Source organism: Oryctolagus cuniculus, chromosome 10 (genome assembly GCF_051225735.1).
Source record: "Oryctolagus cuniculus isolate XC-2025 breed Fujian yellow rabbit chromosome 10, ASM5122573v1, whole genome shotgun sequence".
NCBI classification, from domain to species: domain Eukaryota; kingdom Metazoa; phylum Chordata; class Mammalia; order Lagomorpha; family Leporidae; genus Oryctolagus; species Oryctolagus cuniculus.
Genome location: NC_142876.1, coordinates 81,332,298 through 81,359,803, shown reverse-complemented (window position 1 = coordinate 81,359,803; position 27,506 = coordinate 81,332,298). Strand labels below are relative to the sequence as shown.

At 44.8% G+C, this 27,506-nt stretch overlaps 1 protein-coding gene across 6 annotated transcripts in view; it reads right to left on the bottom strand.

Annotated features, from left to right (window-relative positions):
* Positions 1 to 27,506, bottom strand: part of FRMD4B (FERM domain containing 4B) — a 366,145-nt gene that overhangs the window by 146,695 nt on the left and 191,944 nt on the right. For 2 of the 6 annotated variants that reach the window (XM_089305913.1, XM_051851477.3), the window contains exon 1: positions 21,840 to 22,020. The exons of the other annotated variants lie outside the window; for them this stretch is intronic. In XM_089305913.1, the coding sequence (XP_089162039.1) occupies positions 21,840 to 21,863 (24 nt within the window). In that variant the 5' untranslated portion in view covers positions 21,864 to 22,020. Of the gene's footprint in view, positions 1 to 21,839; positions 22,021 to 27,506 lie in introns of those variants that run through there. 6 annotated transcript variants of the gene reach the window in all.

Below are 27,506 nucleotides of genomic sequence, written 5' to 3'. Positions count from 1 at the left end.
AGACATTCTCTGGGGAGGGCATTCTCATAAAAGACAAATCCTTACCAGTGCTAGCCTGATCTCATAAGGTTGGTGAAAAGAGAAGTCAGGTTTCAAGGGAGGAAGGGAAGAAACAAACAGAACACTTTATTAAGTCTGGAGCGAAAGGCCATTAGGAGATACCAGCCTGGTGTCAGTGAGACGTGCACAGGATTTAGAGTCAGAAGGCTTGGACTGAACATTACAATATCTCCCTAATTCTCAGTTTTTGCACCTATGAAATAGAAGAATCAATCTCACTTAGCTTTGTCTGTCCTTTGTGTTACAGTAGATTGAACCTAAAATCTACCACCAAGGTACAGATGATAACACATTACCGCTAATACACTCCACTTTTTATGATCACAGACTAGGTGTTAGGGTATGGTCTAAATGCTTGACATGGATAAGAGCACTTCAGAAAGGTCGTGAAGCATGGGCATTGTGGTATGGCAGGTTAAACCACCACTGGGGATACCTGCATCCCTTACTGGAATGCCGGTTTGAATCCTGGCTGCTTCCCTCCCAATTCAGCTTCCCACTAATGTATCTTGGGAGGCACGGATGATGGCTGCAGTACTTGGATCCCTGCCACACATGTGGAAGGCACAGATGGAGTTCTGGGCTTCTGGCTTTGGGCATTTCAGGGAGTAAATCAGCAAATGGAAGATCTCTGTCTTTCTCTTTCAACCTGGCTTTCAAACAAAAAGGGTAAATAAACATTATCTTTAAAAGTTCATGGCAAAATAGAATTAAAAGATAAGTTTATTTTGGTACAAAGGTTTTTGAAATCCCTGCATAGCTTTTTTATTATACACATTTTCCATGAACTTTTTGAAGACCTGTCCTATCACCAACTTTACCCTAGTAAAATGATCGCATTATTAACAGAAGTGATTTATAAGCTATTGATACTATCTGTTAACCAGGAATGATTATTTAAATAGTTAAATGGTAATTTGGGTGGAGGGGAATTGCTGGTGGTGTGGTACAATGGGTTAAGCTGCCGCTTGAGCTTGTGACACCGGCCACCATATTGGAGTGCCAGTAAAAAGTTTTGGTTGCTCCACTTCGAATCCAGCTTCCTGCTAATGTGCTTGGGGAAGCAGCAGTGATGGTCCAAGTACATGAGCCCCTGCCACCACATGAGACAGCAGGATAGAGTTCTGGGCTCCTGTCATGGCCATTTGGTGAGTGAACCAGGAATTCAAAGATCTTTGTCTCCTCTCTCTGTCACTCTGTCTTTCAAATAATTAACAAATGAATTATTTTCAAAAAAGGTTATTTTTTCCCCAGAAAAAAAAGTTCAGGATACTTAAGAGGCCAATCTATGATATTTAAGTTGAAAACCAGCACACTAATGAATTGTGGACAGAACTGGCAACCCAAGAGCTAGGGAATTCATTCCATTGTGAGTTCCTAGTGACAAATAGCAGACTAACTCCAAGCTACCATTTAGAGCTGTCCATATGCCCAAAGCTGGAGACTCCATATCTGCCTTTGCCCATATTATGCCATAGACCAGGTTACCTGTGCTCTCACCAACATAAAGTGAAAATTAATATGAGCTGATGGCTTTCTGTGCTATGTGCTTCGACACGCATTTATGTTGGATTCTCACAACCACCCTGCAAAGTAGATGGGTTTCACCCTCTATCCTGCACTGAAGAGGCTGAGCCTCCAAGAAGTTGAAAATAACTTACACAACAATCTCCAGGTCACAACAGCCTGAGCCAACCTCAACAAGGGCTCACCAAATGACAAGAGAGGGGAAGACAGGAGCTTTCAAAAGCTCCATGAAAAAAAATGTGCATTATGAAAAACCTGCACCTGGATTTCAAAAATATCTTTGCACCAAAATACACGTTATCTTTTCATCCCATTCTTCCATGAGCCTTTGGAAGTACCCTGGTTATCTTCATGGAGGAGACTGTGGCGAAAAGCAGGATTCTTTGTATAAACCTCTGACTTCACTCTTCCAATTAGAAACTCATGTTAGGCACTGAAGAGAGGCTGTCAAATGTTTATTTTCAGAAAACCATGTAGGATATTTCTGCTTTTCCTCTCCAGAAAGAAATCTCTTCTTTACTGAAACCCAGTTGTTGGGTTGTATTTTTAGATGCTGTGGTACATTATCAATGAGTCAGAAAGCAGAGAGAGACAGAGAGACAGAGAGACAGAGAGAGAGAGAGAAGGGGATATAGATGCTGTAAACAGGAAAAGTCTCAAAAACCTAACCCATAAAATCTGACAGCACGGACTGTGGGTTGGGGGTGGGGATTTTTGTTTTCGCCTGCAGTTCAGGTTCACCAGAAATGAAGTTCTACGGCTGCCTTGTAGATGATGGAAATTTTGGCTTTAGTGATTATGCAAGTAGCAGACACCCTGTGGTTTGGAAACTTTTTGCTTTGCCAACTGTCAGTTTTCTCTTTCTCCGTGAAAAGCAGCCAGTAGGAAGGAGCAAAAGTACTGCGTTTTTCAAAAACTTTTGAAGACAAGCACAGCTCTGGTGAAGGGATTTTAAAAATAAACTGCACTGCTTATAATTTAAAGATATTCTAGGTATGCTTTATTCACTGTGCAATACATTTAGAGACTCTAGGTTGATTTTAAAACAAAAAAAACACCACAGAGCAAACACATAACATGCATTGCTGTGGGAACCTAGAAATCTTTAGAAAAATTAATTAGAAAATCTGAATCAACTCTACACTCATTGTCCACAGAGTACACACTCATTGTGAGAGTTGTCATGTCTCACTTCTTCATCAACCTTATTAGAATGTCTCTGATTTATGCTTTTCAAAGTCTCTTTGTTCTTTGTGATCCATGTAGAAGCAGAGACTGAACTGAAGTCCTTAGGGAGTTAGTAATTAATATGAGAGGTCTTCAACAAGTTTATTGGAAATGCATATTGCAAAAAAAGATGCATGGATTTCAAGATGTCTTTGCACCAAAATAAACCTGTCTTTTAATTCTAGCTTCTGTAAACTTTTGAAGTCTCTTCATATACATTGGTGGTATTAGCTCCAGAGTCCTGGCCCATCTCTAATTGTTTGGTAGTAATACGAAATTTGGAGCAGGATTTAGAAAATACTACCAAATTGTGAAAACAGAAAAGTCACACTCACTTGAGACACACAGATAAATTCTTCATTATGTCCAGGACTTTTTGTACCATTACAAAGACACATCCTCTCTCAACCTAATACAAGAGCATTCCACAAAAGTCACTGAAAAATGGAATAAAAAGATATGTTTGTTTTGGTGCAGCAAATTTTTGAAGACCATTCATAGTCTTTTTTCAGCATGCAATCATAAACATTCTCTATGAAATGGAAGGTGCATATTTTTTGAAGATTCCTCATATGCATGGATTTCAAAACTTTTTTTGCACCAAGAAAATCTTACCTTTTTATTCCATATATTTTAGTCATGGAACATCTTTGTCCCCTTAAGCAGATTGTTTTTTTCAAACAGGATTCAGACTCTCTTTGAGGCTAATATGAGATTCAAAGATTAAAACAAAACAAAAAAATACTGCAAGGCCACAGGTCAGAGAGTTGACATAAAAATGGAAAAGGAGGCAAAGAAAGATTTCTTGGCAAGCAACACAAGGAAGAAAGAATCCTTTGAGAAGGAGGCTAGTGTTTATAGGTGGCTCATATCAGCTCACAAGACCCTAATGTCCCATTTTCAAACCAGTCTTTAGGCACAACCAACATTAGAAGTTCAAGTTTATAAACATACCAATAAATAAATTCTATTAATAACAAAGCTCAAGACTCAACAGTTTCCAATTATTTTACTACATTTTACTCTTCTCTTGATATTATTTATGTCTATTAAATCTACATGGGAACAAATCTATGAGGACAAAATTTTAAAAAATAAATTTTTTTTAATTGAAAAGGCAGCACATGTTAAAAAAAAGTTTGTGGAAAATGCATACCATGAAAAAACTATGAATGGACTTTGGAAGTTTTTACATTAAAATAAACCTCTTTTCATTCTATTTTCCACAAACTTAAATTTTTTTTCTTATTTATTTGAAAGATACAGAGAGAAAGACAGAGATCTCACATCTGCTGGTTCACTCCCTAAATGCTTCAACAGTCAGGGATGTACAAAGCTGAAGCCAGGAGCTAGCACTCAGTCAGGGTCTCCCGCATGAGTGGCAGGGATCCAAGAAGGGAGCTGTCTCGCAGGGTCTGACTAGCGGGGAGCCGAGCCAGGATTCAGTTTCAGGTGCTCTGACACAGGATGTAGGCATCCCAGCCTTCACACACTCTTTGGAGACTCTTCGTATTTAAGGACGTACCAGTTCTCCTAGTTTCCCAACCCAGTAAATCGGTCAAGGTGAGAACGTTTACACCACAAAAACTGGCAAATGCTACAGATCAGTGTCTTTTCCTGAGAGAACTGGTCCTGAAACTTTCGCCAGCACCCCACTGGGAAGTTCAAGGGGGAGAAGAAGGTCTTAGTAAGTGTGATGCTCGGAGCACTCTTTCAGGATGTGGAGGCCATTGTGTCCACATGATAAAGATGAAAGACCGAACTGTGTTCAAAGCCCAGCTTAAATTAAAAAAACAACAACAACAACAACAACAACAACAACTCTATAATAGGGTAAATAATATCTACCAAATCTATCAATAGGGTAGTGCTGCTGATGCTTGCTGGGCACAGAACCCAGCAAACAGAGGTTGACATGAAAGGTGACTGTTGTAATCAATTATTCTGCTTACATGAACACCCAGGGGACAAGCTCTCTGCTGAGATTCTCCTGATCAAATGCTCAGAGTCATTTTTTCCCAGTTTGTTTGTCAACGAATCCACAAGGCAGCATTTATCTCATTTACTAGAGTCTTCATAGCCCTTCAAATAGTGACTTCACCATACTGGAGTTTGATAAATATTTGTGGAATGATTGAATGAATGAATGAATTTCCATCTGTAGTCCACTTGGGAGTTTCCTACCCATTTTATGGTGAAGGGCCAAATGGCAACTGAATGACTTCTTTTTAAAAATTTTTAAATTTTATTATTAATATTATTTTTAAAGATTTTATTTATTTGAGAGGCAGAGTTACAGACAGAGTGGAAGAGATAGAGGGAAAGATCTTCCATCTGCTGGTTCACTTCCCAATTGGCCGCAATGACCAGAGCTAGGCAGATCTGAAGCCAGGAGCCAGGAGCTTCTTCCTGTTCTCCCACGAAGGTGAAGGGACCCAGGCACTTGGGCCATCTTCCACTACCTTCCCAGGCCATTGCAGAGAGCTAGATCGGAAAAGGAGCAGCTGGGACTAGAACCGGTGCCCATAGGGGAAGCTGGCACCGCAGGTGGAGAATTAACCTACTGTGCCACAGCACCAGGCGCCTGCGTGACTCCTTTGGGGAAAAAAACAAAAAAAAAAACAAAAAAAAAAAACGCGTTAGAAAGCCACGGTGCACAACAGGATGTTCTGATTCCTTTGCCTGATTGCCAGATTCCTCCCAGCTGTGCTGCTGCTGGCCTTCTAGAATCTGTTCCCTGCTGAAAGAGGCCACCGTGACCTTAAAACACCAGGGGAAGACAACTCCAGCTTTTTCATTCACAGGCGAGTTGAGCACGTGCTCTAGGTCAGCAAGTTCCTTCTGCTTCTGCTTCTGCTCCGCCCCGCGCGCAGCTCCCTTCTGCCTGCATTACAGGAGATGTGTCTTGTGAGAGGGAATTTCAGCCAACACTTGGGGCTGTAACCAGGGAACCAAACATTTCCCCCCGTGGCCCTGCCTCAGCATTGTTTCTTACACTTGTTCTCCTAGAACAGCAATTCTGGAGGGAGGTGGGGCAGGGCAGGGCCATAGTAAAAAACAAGCAAACAAGCAAACAAACAAACAAAAAAACCCCACCGGTGTGTCTGGTAAGAGTGGCCTGGACAGTGGCTTCTGCAAACTCATTGGGAAGTTATTAAATTCCAGAACTCAGAATTTCTATGGCACTGGCTTTACCCAGGGCAATCACACAGGCTGGACTGGCCGGTCAGCCCAGTGCAGGGCTGTGGTTGGGAGTAGACAGGATGCTGCTGATCCCAGCCCTGTCTCTTAGCAATCCCAGGCAAGCCTTGTACCCTCTGAGAAGCTGCTGTAAAATGGAGAGAATTTTGACTAATGTATTATAAATCATTCATTCTATAAGCAGCAAAAAATGGGGCTGGTGTTTACAATGCCAGCATCCCATTATCGGAGCATCAGTTAGAGTCCCAGCTGCTCTACTTCTTCTTTTTAAAGATTTATTTATTTGGAAGGTAGAGCCACAGAGATGCAGAGGCAGAGAGAGAGAGAGAGAGAAAGAGAGAAGTCTTTCATCCGCTGATTCACTCCCCAGATGGTGGCAATAGCTGGAGCTGTGCCAATTGGAAGCCAGGAGCCAGGAGCCAGGAGCCAGGAGCCTCTTTCAGTTCTCCCACATGTGTACAGGGGCCCAAGGATCTGAGCCATCCCCACTGCTTTCCCAGATCATAGCAGAGAGCTGGATCGGAAGTGGAGCAACTGGGACTTGAACTGACGCCAATATGGGATGCCAGCACTGCAGGCAGCGGCCTCATCCACCACATCACAGTGCTGGCCCCCAACTGCTGTATTTCTGATTCAGCTTCCTGTTAATGTGCCTGGGAAAGCAGCAGATGATGGTCCAAGCCCCTGCCACCCACATGGGAGACCCCGATGGAGTTCCTGGATTCTAGCTTTGGCCTATCACAGTCCTGGCTGGTGCAGTCAGTTGGGGAGTGAACCAGTGGATCTTTCTCTCATTGTTTCTCCCTCTCTCTGTCACTCTGCCTTTCAAATAAATAAGACTTAAAAGAAGCAAATATTTCTATTTTTTAAAGTATCATATATGAAGGTACATCAAGTAATTCAAAGGGAAATTGAATTAAAAGAAACTTATTCTGGTGCAAATTTTGAAATTTATGCAGACTGTTTCATAACATGCATTTTCATGAACTTCCATTTTAAAATTTTTGCACCAAAATGAAGTTGTCTTTTAAATCCATTTTCCATGAACCTTTTGAAGTATCCTCATGTTATTTAATAAGTATGAGGGTCAAGAGCACAGTCTTGGGTTTAAACCCCAGCTCTGTCTGTGTGATCTTGTGCAGGTTCCTTTACTTGGTAATAATTACTAATAATATTATCAGATGTTTCGCTAACTAAAAACAGACTCCTGGAGGGTGGACACTTTGACTGGCCAAGTTCACGATTTGGGTAGGTGGTAACCAGGTTCTACTCCGTCTCTGAACCCTACAGAACAGAAAGGATCCAGTCACTCCAGTCATGCCTAAACTTGGTCTGAGCGCTCCATCTGCACCCGGCCAATCCAGAGTGCCTTTGACTTCCAATATGTTTCCTCTTTTGAACTTCTCAATTCTTGATGTGCCAGAAGTGCCACACCTCCATCTCACATATGAAACCACTGAGGGCCAGGGAAGGATGTGACTTCCGTTTGTCATATCCCTTTAGCTACACAGAGACAGGTCTCCCGATAGAGAGCTCTTTCCTGCTAATGGTCCTTAAGAACAATCTCCTGGTCCTTCGGAGAATATTCACCAGAAAGGAAAGTTACCAAAACACCCAACTAAAATATGTAACGGTTCCTCTCGTGCCTTTTACAGCGGGAGACTTCCAACACGTTCAACCGGAACCGTATGGTGAAAGCAGCTCTCCCAACCTGCGTGCTTCGGGGACTCTGCAGTGTCCCACTGGTGTGGCCTGGGCTGCCATGATGGCTCAGCCTCCAAGTCCCCAAGTCGTCTAAAGTTGCCTACTGAAGTCAGCGAAAAGAAATGAATTTGAAAAAGAATTTTGAGAGGCATGGGGCAGGGGGCACATGAGAGAGAGAAAGAGAGAGAGAGAGAGAGAGAGAGAGAGAAACTTCTATCTGCTAGTTCACTCCTCAAATGGCTGAGGTTGGACCAGAGAACTTAACCCAGATTTCCTATATGTGTTGTAGAGACCCAACTAAGTGGATTGTAGGGACTCAACTACTTGAGCCATCACTGCTGCCTCTTAGTCCTCTCGCAATAAACGCACTTTTAAAAACCTAGCAGTTCTGTCAATAAAAGCCCTGTTTTCTTCTGGTTTGGGAACTATTATTCCAACCACTATCACTTTTTTAGAGTCTTAGAGGATTTAATGTAATGGAGCAGGCAAGAGTTTTTTTTTCTGAAAGAGAAGTGACTGGCTTAAACAAGAGGCATGATCTTGTGATCTACTACAACGAGGTAAAGAGGAGACAGACTTGGAAAAGTCAAACCTGTCAGCCCCTAGATGTCCACGAGTATTTTGGCTGAAAAGGAGAAATGCTTGCAGACCTTTGTTTTGTCTTTTTTTCTGTGTTCTGGCCAATTTGCGTCTGCTGAGCTGCTGCGGAAGTTCCCGTGTGTCTCTTCCTTTAGAAACACAATAGCAAGCTATTAACTCCAAGTGCCTCTGGGATGACCACCACTGTATTTCTCTCCTGTAATTGAATATTATTCTACTTTATCATTTCTTTTTTCTGACTCCAAATACCCAATTTCCAATGAACTGGGAACACTGTCCATTCTGCTAGCTACATTCATGGTTTTGTTTGCTTTCCAGGGAATGAATATTTTTTTGAGTACCTATTATGTGCCAGGATCTTGGGGGTAAAAGTAACAGCACATTCTTGTTGGGAGCTGGGTGTCAGACAACAGTGTCTTATGCCATCGTTGAAGCGGCTAGAGATTTGTTATTATCATTTACTTATAAACTAGGAGATGTGTCGTTTTAAGTAAGCTTCCCATTTTCCCAAGATAGGGCAGAGGCAAGGCTGAAAAAAAGCAATTCTTTTGCATCCATGTCCAACAGAGCGCTCTGCAATGACAGAATGTTCTAGAATGTGTTAGACAGTGAATACAGGTAGTTGTCACTCCAAAGATAGTGGAGCCCTAATCAGGTATGTCAGCCTCCGGGAGAGATTCCAGAGAAAGACAAAGCATGCTGGCTTCACATTTTATATAACTGCTTGGCTATGCAGCCTTGGGTTATTAAATTTTTTTTCAACCTTAGTTTTCCTATTTGTAAAATGAGAGGACGATAATATCCATAATCTTCCATACAGAACTCCTCACCTCAAACCATGGAGCTCCCCTCCCTCTCTTATTCCTGGTTGTAATGACCAGGGGAGAAAATAAAACAGTGGGACTGGGATTAAATACTATGGGCACATTCTGCCCTGTTTGCTGTGCCTTTTGGTCATTTCAGAGGTTGAGCCCTGACATCTGTAGCCCGGTAACAGGTGACAGGTTCCCTCACTCAATGACCCCTGGGTTCCAGTAGTGGCTACACTGGGGGTCTGAAGACTGAATGCTGGGATTCAAATCTCAGCTCTGTGCTTGGTCAAGCATTGACATCCAATCGTGTACTCAAAAATCTCTACTGAGCTCTTACTGTGTTGCAGATGCCGTGATAAGCTCTGAGGGTTCAATAGAGACACAGCCAGACAGGTGCTCCTCTCTCAGACTTGCCAGGGGAAGAGGCAGTCGACAAACAGGCCAACAAACCGCAGCATGGGATGACGTCACATCACACTAAATACCACAAAAACTTTAAGAAAAGAGGAAAACATGACATGGGAGATTTGTTCCTTTTGATACAGTAGTCAGGAAAGGGCTGTTTGGGAGGTGACATTGAATTTGAAACTGCAATGATGAGGAAGATCTAGAAAAAGACACAACCAACAAGTACAAAGTCCCTGAGGCTGGGTTTCTTAGATTCTGTTGCATAATTTGGGGGTGAATACTATACCCTTAGAGTGCCCTTCTAGATACTTTTCCCCCCTAATATCCTCCTCTCCCATGAAGTTTAATGCCACAGATTCACTCTGTATCTGTTGGATAGAAATAACCTTGAGAAGACCATGAACTTTTGCAGTATCTGAGTATCCTCCCCTCCAGAACCAATTCCCACTCCCCTTAGAGCCATGGCAGGAATGCAGCTGGAGCTTGGCCACTGAGGGACAGGACAAGCGATAAAGTCATAGACTTCAGCCACTGCCACTGGAGCTTGTGAGAAACACAGAGGGCTGCCGTGCAGTGTGTTCTCAAAAGCCTTCCGGGTCACTCTGATGCATGCTGAGGTCTGGAACCACTGGGCTCGATCGTGCACGGCGCTCTGGGTCATGGTAAGGAGGATGGGGTTTATTGCAACGCAGGCAAAGCCATGGGAGACTTTCCCAATGCAGAAGAGGAACAGAGAACGTGTGGAAAGGGTAACTCTGGCTACTGTGAGATGGGACCACAGCAGGTGGGGCCAAAGTGGAACAAAATCCACCACATGGTTCCTGCACTGATCTCCCTCTGTCAAACAGGGATACAAACATGTGAGCAGACTAACAGCACTGAACTGTGGGTAAACTTACATAGGTGAATTTTGTCTCGATTAAGCTGTTTAAAAATATAATAAGTGGTTTCAAATGTAAAAAAAAATAAGACCCACTTTATAAGGTTATAAGGATAAAATAAGTGAATGTGTGTAAAGAAATAGTAAGGTGCTTGGGACACAGTCAGCACTCAATAAATGTTAAAACTATTTTTTTCTGCCCTTCAATTCTCTCTTCCAAACTCCTCTTGGCTAACATCCAAATGTATAACTCCCTGCTTTCTGTTTAGATCCCTCTATCTACGTCACTGAGACTGGGCAGCAGTGGCCTGGTGAATCTGTAACATGTTTACAGGGGCACAAGGTCATGGTGAAGGTCCACGGTGTTCTATTCTGTTTCCTTTCATTTTCTTTTTCCCTGGGAGATTTAACTGATGGCTTGGAAAATGAAACTTAATGTAAAACTCGAGTCTTATAATCTGGTCTATTATTAACTTTGGGCACCTTTTAGGGCCATAAAAAATGAGTGCCATATACCAAGAGACGAGACAGTGTAGGGTTAAGCATGGACTTCAGCAGGAAGCAGATGTGTACACAAGACATAACTCTGACACTAGCCAGTGGGACCTGGGGCAAGTTCTCTCATCCCTGTATTTACTTATCTTTAAGTTAAAATCTTTTTAATTTAAAATATTTATTTATTTATTTTATTTGAGAGTGGGGGGAGGGAGAGAGACACACACATACACAGAGAAATAGAGAGGGAGAGAGAGAGAGAGAGAGAGACCTCCTAGTCACTATTTACTCTGCAAATGCCTGCAACAACTGGGGCTGGGCCATGCCAAAAGAGGGAGACTCAATCCGGGTCTCCCATAGGCATGACAGGGACTCAACTACTTGAGCTATCACCTATGGCTGTCCAGGGTGTGCATTAGCAGGAAGCTGGAATCAGGAGCAGAGCCAGGGTCCAATTCTAGGCATTCTGATATGGGATGCAGGCTTTCAAAATAGTGTCTTTTTTTTTTTTTTTTCAGGCAGAGTGGACAGTGAGAGAGAGAGAAAGGTCTTCCTTTTTGTCGTTGGTTCACCCCTCAATAGCCGCTGCAGCTGGCGCGCTGCGGCCAGTGCACCGCGCTGATCCGAAGCCAGGAGCCAGGTACTTCTCCTGGTCTCCCATGGGGTGCAGGGCCCAAGCACTTGGGCCATCCTCCACTGCACTCCCAGGCCACAGCAGAGAGCTGGACAGGAAGAGAAGCAACCGGGACAGAATCCGGCGCCCCGACCGGGACTAGAACCCGGTGTGCCAGCGCCGAAGGCAGAGGATTAGCCTATTGAGCTGCGGCGCCGGCCTCAAAATAGTGTCTTTTTTTTTTTTTTTTTTTTTTTTTTTTTTTTTTTGACAGGCAGAGTGGACAGTGAGAGAGACAGAGAGAAAGGTCTTCCTTTGCCGTTGGTTCACCCTCCAATGGCCACCATGGCCGGCGCACCGCTGATCTGATGGCAGGAGCCAGGTGCTTCTCCTGGTCTCCCATGCGGGGTGCAGGGCCCAAGGACTTGGGCCATCCTCCACTGCACTCCCGAGCCACAGCAGAGAGCTGGCCTGGAAGAGGGGCAACTGGGACAGAATCCGGCGCCCCGACCGGGACTAGAACCTGGTGTGCCGGCGCCGCAGGCGAAGGATTAGCCTATTGAGCTGCGGTGCCGGCCTCAAAATAGTGTCTTAAGTGCTATGTTAAATGCCATTTAATTCTATGTTAAAATAGTGTCTTAATGCTATGTTAAATGTCATTTAATGTCTCTCAATCTGTCTCATGGCCTGAAAAACCCAGATAACGACAATGCTGACCTCACAGAGTTGAGGCCGCAGCAGAACACACAGAAAGCACCAGCCCATGCTTGGCACTCAGTGTCAGTTATGATGATGAGTAACTATTGAACTTGCCACAGGAACAGCCTGCTGCATGAACCGTAAAGGAAAACAGTTCTGCGGGCCTCCAGAAGGTGGAACACGATTTGCCTTGGAAAAGATATCAACTGGGAAGGTTGCTGAAACAGACAACATGTTCCCAAGCAGGCTCCTCTCCATTTACACAATATTCAATTTGTCTTAAGTAATCTAGCCAGCTCAGAACACCCTTCAGTGCCTTCTTCCACAGGCATGCAAATCTCCAGGCACACTATTCTTTCTCTTCAAACATTTTTTTTTCAGGGCCAGTTCACGTCCTGGCTGCTCCTCTTCTGATCGAGCTCTCTGCTATGGACCAGGAAAGCAGAGGAAGATGGGCCGGCACCGCGGCTCACTAGGCTAATCCTCTGCCTGCAGCGCCGGCACCCCAGGTTCTAGTCCCAGTCGGGGCACCAGATCTGTACCGGTTGCTCCTCTTCCAGTCCAGCTCTCTACTGTGGCCCGGGAAGGCAGTGGAGGATGGTCCAGGTCCTTGGACATGCACCCTCATGGGAGACCAGGAGGAAGCACCTGGCTCCTGGCTTCGGATCAGCGCAGTGTGCTGGCTGCAACGCACTGGCCGTAGCAGCCACTTTGGGGGGGGGGGTGAACCAACGGAAAAAGGAAGACCTTTCTCTTTGTCTCTCTCTCACTGTCTAACTCTGCCTGTCAAAAAATTTTTTTAAAAAAGAAAGAAAGAAAGCAGAGGAAGATGGCCCAAGCGCTTGGGCCCCTGTACCCTCATGGGAGACCTGGTCTCGCTCCTGATTGGCCATTTAGGGAGTGAACCAGCAGATGGAAGACCCCACTCTCCGTCTCTCCCTCTCTCTGCCTGTAACTCTGCCTCTCAAATGAATAAATTTTTTTTCATTTATTCATTTGAGAGGCAGAGAGAGAGAGAGACATGGATAGACATAGGGAGAGAGCTGCTATCCAGTGGTTGGGCCAAACGTCAGGAGCTGGGAACACCATCACAGTCTCCCAAGCAGGTGGCAGGGACCCAATTACCTGAGTCCTTACTGCTACCAACCAGGATCTGAATTAGCAGGAAGCTGGAGTCAGGAGACACAGGGGCCAGCTACCGCAGGTACTCCAATGTGGCACATCTAACAGACGTCTGAAATGCTCGGTCAAATGCCTGCTCCAGCATTATCTCTTTGTTCCCTGCTTTCCTGATGTGCATGTTGAAAACACACTGGTGCTGGGCTATGAGGTTTAAATTGAGCTGATGCACACGGAGTGCCTGGAATAGCTTTGGGCTCCATCACTCTCATTATGAGCATAATTTGTTCGTTTTAGGTTTCTCTGCTTCTCTTGTATCATTTTCCACAACTGTGATTAAATTACAATCTACTTGGTTACTTGTATTTAATATCTGCCTCCAGGGACTACATCCATCTTCTTAACCATGGTACCCCCAGCTGACAGCACATACTTTCTAAGAGGCTATTCAATACTAAATATTTGTGGTATGAAAAAAAATGGAAGCTGTGTGTGTTTGTTTTATAAAACTTGGGAAAGCAACATAATTTTTTTCATATAAAATATTTAGGGGGCCTGCATTGTGGTATAGCAGGTAAAACCATTGCTTGCAACACCAGCATCCCATACGGGCACTGGTTTGTGTCCCAGCTGCTCCACATTTTATCCAACTCCCTGCTAGTGGCTTGGAAAAAGCAGTGAAAGATGGCCCAAAGTGTTTGGGCCCCTGCTACTTTCATAAGAGACCTGGAAGAAGCTCCTGGCTTCAGCTTGGTCCAGGCCCAGCCACTGCGGCCATTTGGAGGAGTGAACCAGCTGATGGAAGATCTCTAACTCTTTCAAGTGAAGAAGTAAATAAATAAATATTTTTTTAAAAGATTTTTATTTAAGAGATAGAGTTACAGACAGAGAGAGGGATAGATAGAGAAAGGTCTTCCATTGGCTGGTTCACTCCTCAAATGGCCGCAATGGCCAGAGTTGGGCCAATCCCAAGCCAGAAGCTAAGAGCTTTCTTCTGGGTCTCCTATGTGGGTACAGGGACCAAGCACTTGGGCCATCTTCCACTGCTTTTCCAGGCCATAGCAGAGGGCTGGATGGGAAGAGGAGCACCTGGGACATGAACTGGTGTTCACCAGTGCTGCAGGTGGAGTCTTAGCCTACTACGCCACAGTGCAGGCCCCAATAAATACATCTTTAAAAAAATTTAACGTGATCATGAGTTAATCAGTCATTTCTTTTTAAAAAGAAGGGAAAAGTAATAATGCAAAGCAAGACAAGTGGCACGGCAGACCTCAGTACTTGTTCTAACAGAGAAGCTTAGGTGGGTACCTGGAGACATAAGTAGTTACTGCACACACATGGTGAGATCTCTGCAGATTGACCAACGAATTCCCTAAAGCCAGATGACTGCTGTGCTGAACACAGCAATTACTCTCAGTTCCTGCTAGAGCGACTTGATTCTGAACTTGACTTGAGGCCAAGGACCAAGAAGGAACCTACCATCTCTGCACCTGGCTGTTGCTAAAGCTATGCTTCCCGCTCCCAGAGAAACAGTAGAAATAGCTGCAGCTGGGAGAGAGGGTGGGGCTTGCTCTTGATTCTAAACACCTGCTCTAGGGCCCGCTTGGTGCTGGGACACAATACTTTCGGCAGGCTCAGATAGGAAGGGGCCTCAAAAGGCTCATGGGTAATGCACATTATACTTGGATTCCCTTTTCTGTGAATTTTGACATGTCCTTGGAAGGGTAGGGACTAAAAAGGGTCCAGAAAGACTCCATTCTTGGGCACTGCTCTGGTTTGCCTGTAGCCCCTCCAAAAGTTAGGTGTTGCCAACATGATAGAATTAAGAGGTAAGTAGGCCAGGAGGTGGGTTCCCTCGTTAAGGAGATTAAGGCCTTTATAAAAGTGGCTTCTTCAGCCTTCTGCTAACTCACTAGCTTGTCTGTCTGCTGTGTGAGATGCAGCAGGAAAGTCCTCACCAGAGTAGATGCTGGCCCCTTGCGCTTAGACTTCCCAGCCCTCAGAACGGCCGTGGGAAATGCATTTATGTTGACTGTAAATTACCCAGACTCAGTTATTCTGTTGTGGCAGCACAGAACGGACCCAGAAAGGTGTCGCACACAGAGGCCAGGTCATTTCTCTCCATTTCTCTGAACCGCACACAGAGTTCATGTAGGATTGCTGTCTTTAGCTGAGACCTCTCATGGGCCTACTAATGGGGAGAGAAGAGTTGGCAAAACCCTCCCTTTTCCCCCGAGTATAGGCAAAATGTGTTAAAGAGAATCTTTCGGGGAAGAATTTCTATTGCTGTCATCAGGTCTGTAGTGGGTCTATATTATTAACACGGTTAAGAACAGGGCCTTAGAAAGATGAACACCTGGCCTTAAGCCAAGACGGAGGTCTGCAGTGGACACACTGCTACCATTTATTTGTGAACTTGTGTTCAGCGAGATCCACACAAGAGCAAGTGTCCACAGGGTCAGCTGAACCCCCGTGTCCAAACAATGGAAGGGTCACGAGTGCCCTGACGATGTCACGATGCAGAAAAATCCACAGAAGCACTCATGAATAAATGGTTCCTGCTTATGTTCTCAAGAACATTAGGAGGTCCTGAAAAAAGTAACCCATTCATGACTTTATACACCTTATCCTCTGGTGGCATCTAAATGTTTCCATGACCATTGTGTTTATTTGCTGCATTTGCAATAGACTATTATTATTAAACAACAATAACTACACCTACTAGGTCTCATTTGTAAGCGGCAAAGCAGAGACTCACTTGGACACTGCACTCTCCCCTTGTTTCCTGAGTATAAGCCTGGAAAGGGTAGAGCCCTTCTCAGTGGGCTCCTGTTAGCAATCCTTAAAGATACACCCCTGTTTGTTTAATCCTCTGACCACAAAATAATCTGCATTAAACTCCAGTACACATAGCCATTTCATGTCAACAGCTTTTACACAGCCTAAGGGTGAATGGCAAGGGAACTGGATGTCAAGAGTGCAGGAGCTACACAGAAGAGGTGAAGTGTCCCTGTTTGCTGTCTTCTCTGACTGGTTAAGGCCTCATAAATGCTGGCTGCATCTCAGACACCTTTGTAAGCCCAAGCCTGACATGTTGCTGATGAGAAACACTTTCAGGAGATATGTATTGACTTTTTTATTTTTAATGTCAAAGGGAGAGAGCGAGCGAGCACACGCATCTGATTTATTCTTCAAATGTCTGCAACAGCCAGGACTGGGCCAGGCCAAAGCCCGGAGGCTGGAAGTCAACCTGGGTGTCCCACATGGGTGACAGAGACCCAACTACTAGAGCCATCACCTGCTGCACACTAGCAGGAAGCTAGAATCAGGACAGGGCTGGGACTTGAATGCAGGCACTCTGATATTGGATGTGAGTGTCCTGAGTAGCATCTTAACCACTAGGCCAAATGCCTGCTGCATGTGCTGACTTTAAATCATTTGGAATCCAAGGAGCAGAGTCCAATTTCAATGCAACAGTTGCACACATTTCCCACAATATCCTGATTTCCTCCTAGACAGCATCTCAATGTCTGATTCCAGCTAGCAGTCTCAGCAGTTTCTCCATTTCCAATGTTGCTTCTTCTACTCACACACTGCTATTGATTCTACAGGCAGCTGGGTCACCACAGTCCATGCCCTGAATTCCTCTCTGGGTAGAAGAGAAGCAGCAGTGGAACAGGCAAGTGAAGGGAGGGGAGATGAGAGGGAGGGAAGCAGAGAAGGGAGAAATGGCAGGAGAGGTAGGTAAATGGAAAGACAGACACAGATAACAGGGAAGTAACTACTAAGACTTTAGAGTATTTCTATGCTGAAAAGGGATATGTGTATTAGACTAATCTCTTCACCCATCAATGTGGATTCCGAAGCCTGGATGGGGAATGAGCTCCCCAACGCCACCCAGCACATTGGTAAGACACAAAGCATGTTCTCACTGTCTTGTGCACAGCCACACTGTTCTACAGGATAAGGAAGGCCAGCTTCTGGACTATTCCCATTCTGATGGGGACACCTGAATGTAAACACACCTGTCTTGGCAGGGCAGGCCTTTGATGGGCAGTTAAGACGCCGGTTAAAACACCTGTGTCCCACATCACAGCACCTGGCTTTGACACCTGCCTCTGGCTTCTGATTCCAGCTTTCTGCTGGGAACCTGGGAGGCAGCAATGATGGCTCAAGTTATTGGGTTCCTGCTACACATGTGGGAGACCTGGTTTGAGTTCCTGGCTCTGGCTTTGGTCCCAGGCAAGCCCAGGTTGTTTTGGGCATTTGGGGAGTAAAACAGCAAATAGCTCTCTCTTTACCTCACAAATAAAAAAATGTAAATAAATAAGTAAAAATATCTGTAATAGCCAATTTTTGGTTGCTCTTTAAGAATACGTGAGACGGGGTAATTTATAAAGGAAAGAAGCTTACTAACTCACAGTTCTGGAGGCTGGACCACCGAGATCAGGTGGTCTCATCCAGCAAGAACTTCATGGCAGCGTGGCTGCATAAGAAGGTGGGGGGAAATGGAAGGGCAAGCAGGTGTAGACAGGAGAAAAAGCACAAGCAGTACAGAGAGAGAAAGAGGGAGAGAGAGGGAAGGAGAGGGAGATGTTCCAACCACTGGTTCACTCCTCAAATGGCTGCCATGGCTGGAGCTGGGCCAGGCTGAAGCCAAGAGCCCAAAATTCCATGAGGGTCTTCCACATGGGTAGCAGGGGCCCAAGTGCTTTGCTATCCTGAGTGACTTAGCAGGAAGCTGAATTGGAAGCGGGGCAGCCGGGTCTGGACTGGCATTCTGATACGGGATGCCAGTGTCTCAAGCAGCAGCTTCACCCACTGCACCACAATGCTGGCCCTGGTACCCTTCCTTTAGAACAAGTTGATCTCCAAGTACCTACTCCAGTCCAATTCCAGGAGAACAGCACTGACTTAGCTCAATGACCGAATCTGTGCTTGAAGGCCCCTCCTCCCAACACTACTGCTTTGGGAATGAGGTTCTCATACTGGGTGCTTCAAAAAGTTCATGGAAAGTGGGATTAAAAGATAAAAGTATTTTGGAGCAAAGATTTGGAAATTCAAGCCTAGTTTTTTTTTTTTTTTTTTTTTTTGGTAATATGCATTTCCATGATGTTTTTGAAGAGCCTCTTGTAGGCATGGATTTCAAATTTTTTTTTACACAAAACAAACTTCACTTTCAACTCCATTTCCATGAACTTTTAAATTTTATTTTATTATTGGACAGATAGAGCTAAATAGTGAGAGAGAGAGAGAGAGACTGAGAGAAAGATCTTCCTTCCGTTGGTTCACCCCCAAAATGGCCGCTACTACGCTGATCCAAAGCCAGGAGCCAGGTGCTTCTTCCCGGACTTCCATGCGGGTGCAGGGCCCAAGCACCTGGGCCATCCTCCACTGCCTTCCGGGGCCACAGCAGAGAGCTGGACTGGAAGAAGAGCAGCTGGGACTAGAACCTGGCGCCCATGTCAGATGCCGGTGCCGCAGGTGGAGGATTAACCAAGTGAGCCACAGCGCTGGACCCCCATTTCCATGAACTTTTAGAAGTACCCTTGTACATGGACTTATGGGGGACACACTTAACCAACATCTAATATTAAGGAAGGTATAAAAGTCTTGAAAGAACAGGTACAAATTCTACTGACTTGTTCGTTTTATTTTGTAAGAATAAACATTTATTTTTGTTCAATAGGCAGAGAGAGAGAGAGAAAGACGGAGAGACAGAGAGAGAAAGCTCCCGTCTGCTGGTTCACTCACGAAATGCCTGCAAGGGCCAGGCTGAAGTTGGGAGCTGGGAACTCAATCCGGGTTCCCATGTGGGTAGCAGGGACCCAACTACTCGAGCCATCACCGGATGCTTCCCAGGGTGTGCATTAGTAGGAAACTTGAATCATCAGCAGAGTTGGGACTCAGATCCAAGCAACCAAATGGGATGTGGGTATCTTAACCATCAGGCCAAATGCTTGTCCATGACATATTCATTTTAACTTATAAGCAAATAAGAGAAGAAAACCAATAGAGAAAATAAACCAATACAAGAGAATTGAAGTGCATATACCTAATACAGTCCCATCTACAAAAGTTACCTTTAAAGAAAAAAGAGCACTTGAAATAAATAAGCAATCTCCCTCAAATCTTTCTTTTCATAGCCTGCTAGTCTTGAAATGACAAGCTGTCTGCCCAGCTTTGGCAGATCAGACCAACACATACACATAAACATACAGTTTATGTGCATTCTGCTTTATCTTTCCAGTTTAGAAAAGCATTTCATTTAAAAATGTCACAGTTTTCCAGCATTATAAGAAGAAAAGTCTTACTTGGAGTATCATGGAACCCGCTACGGGGACAAACAAAAGTCTCAGCCTGGAACTGTGATCCTGAAACAGGCTCCGCAGAGAGCACACTGATAGTTTAAAGGTTTCTACGATATTTCCAAGACAGACAATGCTTCAGCATGTTTGAACCCAGTACCCCAGGTTGTTGTGACTGCAAGAAAGACTGCAGGTTCTTGTTTTTGGGGTCTGTCGTTCACCTGCCTCCTGGACACCGCCAGCCACTGGAGGCAAAGCATAATAGGAAGCAGAACCTCATTTGGAATGTAACCCCATAACTCTACTTCAAGATGCACGCACCTGTGAAGAGAAAACTCACGCTACAGGAAACACAGAGACGCTGGAAATTAGGCAAAACACTCAGCTGGCCTCGAACCAGCGAAGAGTGGATTGAGTGCAAACTCAGAAGTCAGCACACCCGACTCTAGGCCATGCTCTGCCCCTACTGGGGAAAGTCCCTCCACTTTCTCTGGATTTTAATCTCATCAGGAATAGAAGGAGGGACTCGGACAAAGTGACTTACAAGTTTTCTTCCAGCTCACACGTCTCCTGGCATAAATACATGTAGCACTTCTACTCAACCGATAGTATTTATGTGCAACTCATTCTCCTGCCTTCTATAGTTATTGAGTACGCTCTCTGTGAAAGGGAGTAGGACCACCCTGCAGAAACCTCTGGTCTATTAACAACTTCCCCGTATACTCCAAAGGGAGGAGCAAACATATGGTGTGCTGGATGACACTGAATGTGCTCTGGTATAGGATTTGATGCATCTACAACTATTTTTGGCTATCTGCTAAGAACTGTAGTTTCTGATCCCTGAAAGAGCTGCATAAAAACCTCTAAGGAGGCTCTATGGCCTGAGTCTTAAGAACAGATCATAAGGGTCACCATAAGGCTTCTAATAAGGATCTAGGTCTCAGGACTGTATTCTGCATAAGACCACATTTCTTCCCAGTCCTCAGACATTAGGGACCTTTAGACAGGATGATTTAGAGACAACCAATTCCTTCCCAAGGCTGTCCCATTGTGTTGCACTGTGGTGAGGGCTGCCATCCTGGGCTCTATTGTGAGATATTTATTTCCTTGACGTTTCTCTACTCTACCCAATCCTACCCACTTCCTCTACAGACTTCCTTCTATCCCCAAGAGTTTTGCAGCCTAGTGGATGAGATAATTTCCTTTGTTTTCTGAAGTCTACCCACATTTTCTGACCCTCCCCCACCACCAACATCTACCTATCAGGGAAGAAAAATGGATGCACGCCACCGGGCTTAATGAGTTTACCATAACTGCATTACGAGGGAGGCAAGGGAAAAAGAGCTTCCCTTTAATGAGGATGTAGGACTTCCCCTGACAAATCATAAAAGCTTTATTAATTCATTGATAGCCATCTCCAAAAATGGTATTTCCGAGATCTGGGCCGGGTAAACACTGTGGGCTGCTAAATTCTGATCACAGAGGATTCAGTGTCAACTAGACAGGGATCAGAATTCCATTTTCCTCCTTCTTTCTCTAGGCAAGACACGGACGCCCATCAGAGGGTCCTTTCAGAGAGGCCACGAATGAATTCTAGGCTCTTGGCTGCCACGACTCCAAAAGGGGAGAAGGCCCCAGACCCATCTTGCTGGTGAGCTGAGGAACAGCTACAGATCCAAAAGCATTTTGTGCTGCTCACTCTCACTCTCCTTTCTACATCTGTAAAGGGGCTTGAGTCTTTAAAATTACAAAAGAGAAAGAAAAAGGGTCAGTAGGTAGGGCTCTGTGGAGAGTTGGGACACTTGAACAATTCCCAAAGTTCTAAAGTAAAACGTGAAATCGGCCTTGTAGGACCTTCAGAAAAGCAAAGATAGCGTTCAAAACAATGACAGGAAAACCCTCCAAAAATGAAATGTGGAGGCCCAGCTCTACTTTTAAATTGAAGCCAGTCTGCCTCTTTTTTGGAAAGAGTAATTAAAAAAAAAAAAAAAAAACAGTGAAGATAAAACATTTGCAGTCATTTCCTTCTCTAAAAACTGGGTTCTGCAATATGATTTTTGATGAGTCCACCCCCAATATCCTATTAAAATCCGCCCAAGATGTTGCTTAGAAATGCCACCAAAAGCTCCAGGAGCACCCCGTGCACCGTGTGCAGCCAGAAGGTCGTAAAGAGCAATGATTCTTACCTCCAAATCATGATCGCAGCTCATCTACAGGGACCAGAGACTATGCAGGACAAAGGCTGCGTGCGTTCAGCACTTGGTGTGTGTGTGTGTCTGTCCTCCACAAGCTGGTGGAAGTAAGGACCCAAAACCCCTGACGCCTTCCGCTGCCATGTAATCTCTAGGAAATGACCCTACCCTTTGTTGCCTTGATTAGAAACAAAAGCTTTTCAGCATGAGTCAGGGGAGTAATGAGAAAAAAAAAAAAAAGAGAGAGAGAGAGAGAGAAACACAACTACAAACCGTCTGCTATTTCTTTTGGCTATTCGAGTCTCTCTTCATTATACATTTAAAACACACGAGGAAACTTGTTTACTGTTTGCTAAACCACATGGATAATGCATGGCCTGGGCTGGGTAATTGTTCTGGGATAAGCGATGCCAAGAGCAAATCCAAATTTCAATTCTGGCTTTTCGTTCTGTGCAGATTCTGGATGAGGATGGGAATTGAATGCATGTAAATAAAAATAATCTTTAACTCCACCTTGCTGCACACAGCCACTTCATGTCAGGCTTTGACACCCAGAAAGAAACCCAGAATTCCGCGGGACAGTCTCAGTACTATCGGTCAACATCAGAGACACAGCCTCAAACAGAAAATCTTGGCAGGATGATGTGGACTCAGAGGGATTTATTTCATCATTTGCATTTCAAAAATTCATTACTACTGAAATCCCTGAAAGGATAAGAAAGAATCCAAATACATTACACTGTAAGGTGACACAGAAAGAAAAATACACAGGAAAATGATGGATTCACCTTGGCTGGTGGGGGGGGAATGGTTAAGAGTTCCCGACATGGTACCCTGGTTCTCTCATCTGAAAAACAGAACCCTCGAGTTTTGTGCAAGGCTGTTAGTGCAGCTAAAAACAAGAATTCTGGAGCCAGAGAAACCTGGTGTTTTGTAGCTGCATGAACATGACCTTGGGAAAGTTACTTGATCTTCCTGAGAATCTGTTTCCTTCTTTGCAAAATGGAGATAAAAATCCCTTTCTTTGGGGCAGGCATTGTGGCATAGTGGGTAAAGCCGTTGCCTGCAGCGCCAGCATCCCATGTGGGCACCAGGTGGTTCCCTGCTGTTCAATTTCCAGTCCAGCTGTCTGCTATGGCCTGGGAAAGCAGCAGAAGATGGTCTAAGTGCTTGGGCCCCTGTATCCACATGGGAGACCTGGAGGAAGCTCCTGGTTCCCGGTTTCAGCCTGGCCCAGCCCCAGATGTTGTGGTCATTTGGGGGAGTGAACCAGTGGATGGAAAATCTCTCTCTGTCTCCCCTTCTCTCTCTCTAACTCTGCCTTTCAGATAGATAAAATAAATATTAAAAAGAAAGCCATGCAGTAGAAGAGTATACTGGGGAGATCGTGCCCACATATTTAGAGGATGAAGAGATAAAGGTGAAAAGTAAAGACAAAAGGCACAACAGTATTCCCAGTGAAGCATCACAGATGGCGACTGGAAAGGTGCTGTGGCTTAAACAGTTTAGGCAGCAGGGAAGACGCCGTTTGCTTGGAGAGTTATGAGGATGACTCAGGAGGCCCTTTGTTCAGTGTCAGCACTCAGATGCAGGTGAAGAAGCCAAAGGAAACTACTTTCCAGAGACAGCCCTAGACAGCAATCATCCAGTTATTAATTCACATAATAAGTGATCTTAAGTATCTGAATTATTTTACTCTTTCATCTGCATCTCTAAAATTTTATAGAGTTAAGTTGGTCCAAAACACTGATTTTGAATGGTATCATTTGGAAAATGGGGTGCTGTTTCATATTCGGGAGAACCTTGCACCTGTGTATAGATGTAGCAGTAAAAACTTAGTAGACTGTAACTTTTCTTATGGGCCTGGACAGTGTTCTGGTAGAACTAGTGGGCATTCCTGAAGGTACAGTGAAAACTTTGCCATTGTTAAAGGATAATCACAATTTTAATAAGTAGTTTCAGTAATGGGGCCACAGAAGGGGCCAGAAGAGGCAGGGCTGAAACCTGAAGACCAGGACAACTTGAAGGGCCAGGTTAAAGGCTGGCAGAACAAATCCGGGCGTAGGGCAAGGTCAGGTGATGGTTAACACACAGGGTGGAAGTCAAACTGCAGGATTAAAACCAAGAGATGGTCATGGTGAGTGTCTGGTGTTTTCACTTGTCCAGAGTCTGTTCCACCTTTTTCTAATCACAGATCCCTGCTTTTTTATGGAAGCACCATTCAAATGATCAGGCTGATGCTAACTCCATGACCCCTTATCATGGGGATGAACACAGTTTTCAGAACTTGCCAAGACAAATACTCTACCCTCATTTCCTCTAGCTTATGGGGATTAAGGAAGAAGTATTTTTGTTGTTGTTTATTCCGGAGTTACAAGCTGCTGGGATGAGAGTCTGGCACGATCAGGATATCTCCTACCAGACAAAAGAGGTGGAGAGAGACAGAATGCAGTGACATTGTCTTTATTATTAGATGCTGATGAACTTGAAGTCACTCTCTGAACTTTTAAGGTATTGAGTGTAGAATTTCTGTGGCTGCTTAAGCTAGTTATTACTTTTTAAAAAAAATTCAGAAAGATCCTATCTCATATGCCAGTATGTGAGAGAATGGATGGCTGGAGCAGACATCACTGGTGAGCTTATCAACGTGGTTCAAGGGCATGGGTGCTTTCTTACGAACACAGGATTGGCAAGCCTAGGGGGCTCCAGGATGAAAAGACAGGAGGGAGGACTAGGTGCCAGGTATTTGTTCTTGGGGAAATGGGATCAGTCCTGTAGTTCTGGGATGGGTACCAGGCAAGAGTGCTGTGATTAGCACATCAGTTAGGAAGTAGTCCCATAGAACTGGTCTTGAAAGCCAGAAATGGGGGGCCAGCATTGTGGCACGGTGGGTTAAACCATGGCCTGCAGTGCCAGCACCCCATATCGGTGCTGGTTTGAGACCTGGCTCCTCTATTTGTGCTCCTTGTTAATATGCCTGGGAAAGCAGAAGATGGTCCAAGTCCTTGGGCTCCTCCACCCACGTGGGATGCCAGAAGCAGTTCTGGGCTCCTGGCTTCAGCTTGGCCCAGTCACACTTACTCCAGTCATTTAGGGAATGGACCAATGATGGAAGATTCTCTCTCTTTCTCTCTCTCTCTCTCCATTACTCTGCCTTTCAAATAAAGTAAATTAAAAAAAAAAAAAAAAAAGAGAGAGAAAGCCAGAAATAGAGCAGTGGCAAAGCTCAGTCTACCTCCATTCTGACACCACTGCTCTTTCAGATGGCTCCTGACAGTCAGACATGGGGCAGGGCTCAACCTGGGGTAAAGCATTGTATATTTAGGGAATCCTGTTCAAGGAGTCTTAGTATGATTTCTGTTGCTATAACAAAACGCCTGAGTGTGGCTGATTTATAGAGCATCAAGGTTGACTCAGTTCATGGCTTTGTAGGCTGGAAAGCCAAGAGCACAGTGTTGGCATGTGGTGAGGGCCTCCTGGCTGCATGGTAACATGGCAGAGGGCATCCCATTGTAAGAACAAGCTCGCTAGCTTGGGTCTCCCTTCACCTTCTAACAAAGCCACTAATGCCAAAAGGGGCTTCACCCTGATAACCTTGTCCAATCTACGCTATCTCCCAAGGACCCCATTTCCAAATACCATTAACCTTGGAGATGAAGTTACAACACAGGGATCCCAGATGCAATGGTATCCTGGAACAGGTAGCAAAGAAATACCAGCATAGGCGAAACTGTGCTGATCAACTACAGGTTGTGATACATAACTCGTGAGCTTGGGAAGGTGTACTGGTAACTTGGTGGGCGCTTTTACTGTTCCTGAAAATAAAAAGAAGAGAAACAGGCCTGACAACTTAGGGGAGAACCCTGATGGTTAAAGGAACAGAGTCTTAGGATTCTTTATGCGAAGCTCTGCATTCATCACGGGACTATTATTTCCATCTTGGGACCCTTCACGGGCGGACGGATGCCAGACACACCATAAAATCCCAGTCCATGCAATGGACTGCTGGTCTCCAAAACCCTGCCTGCTGAGTGAGTGCCGAGGCATTTGTCATCAACCAAGAGGCCAGTCGTTAGGACTGGCTTGTCTGTTCATAAATTTAGGGGAGTTTGTATTCAAGAAAGTATTTCCTTTCCAAGTCTCCATCCTTCTCTAATTCAGTCTGTTTAGTTCAAACATTCTCCTGGAGAGCCAAATACACAGAGGCCTGGCATGGAAGTCACGGGTGAAAATACTATGGGTCTGACCCTTACTGGATTCATAGCCCTGAGTTGGTGTCTTGCAGGGGCAGGGCAGTGACTGCTGGATTGGTCTGCTATCGAAGAATTAGGCATGCATTTCACACAGTGTGGATTCCTCATGCTTTGTCTTTGACCACTTCTTGGATACCTGGTGTTGTTTTTTTTTTTTTTTTTTTTTTTTTTTTTTAGATTTGCATTCAGTCCAATAACTGGCTTTTTGGGTGTTTAGTAGACACCAGGCATCAGGGCTGGCATCATGGGTGTGCAGTCCGCGTAGTCCCACAAGGTCCTCTGTGCAGAAGGCCTCCACACGTGATTTATTATTTTGTTGTCTGACAGTTCCTAATCATTTTTGAATAAAGAATCCCAAGATTCCATTTTACACGGGGGGTCCTGCGAGTTTCGTGGCTGACTTGGCTGAGCAATGCACTAGGTGGTGGGAATACAGGGGAGGGCAGGAGAAATCTCCTGAGAGGAACAAGAAATGTGAGGGTACTTCTGAAAGTTTGTGGAGGGGCCTGTACTGTAGCATAGCTGGTTAAGCCACTGCTTGCAACACCAGCATCCAAAACTAGAGCACCGGTACCAGTCCTGGCTGCTTCACTTCCAATCCAGCTCCCTGCTAATGCACCTGGGAAAGCAGCAGAAGATGGCCCAAGTGCTTGGACCCCTGCCACTCATGTGGGAGACCAGAATGAAGTCCCTGGTTCCTGGCTTTGGTCTGGCCTAGCCCCAGCTGTTGGAAGCCATTTGGGGAGCAAGCCAGTGGCTGGGGATCTCTCCCTCTCTGCATTTCAAACCAATCAATCAGTCTTTCATTAAAAATGTTGGTGGAAAATGGAGGTAAAAGATACATTTGGGTGCAAAAATTTTGAAATTCATGCATACAAGATGTCTTCAAAAAAAGTTCATGAAAGATATATACTATGAAAAAAATTACTTGTGGGTTTCCAAATTTCTTTGCATGCTAATAAACTTATCTTTTAATTCCAGTTTTCCATGAACTTTTTAAAGTACTCTCTTAAACATACATTAATGCATGTAGTGATTTTAAATGAGAATAAGACCCATGAAGAAAAATAAGGAATGAGTACACAGTAAAGGGGGCAGCGGGTGCGGGGAGGTGCGGAGCAGATGCTGGGCTGGGAGTAGATGGCAGGGAGCAGCCGGCCAGGCCTACAGCGGGGGCTGTGCTCAGGACCCCTTCGGTCTTGTTCAGGCCTGTCCCACGTGGCACCTGGAAAGCTCTTAACTACTGTGTTGAATGAATAGAACTTCTGTTTGCAAAGGAAAATCACCCAATGCAGAAAATTAATTCCTCACTGGCTAGAAACTGGGGCTGACCGATAAGGAACGTCTGAGGTTTATTTAAGGTCCCTCTCCCACAGCTCCCACGTCTCCGTCCTTGTAGGGGCACACC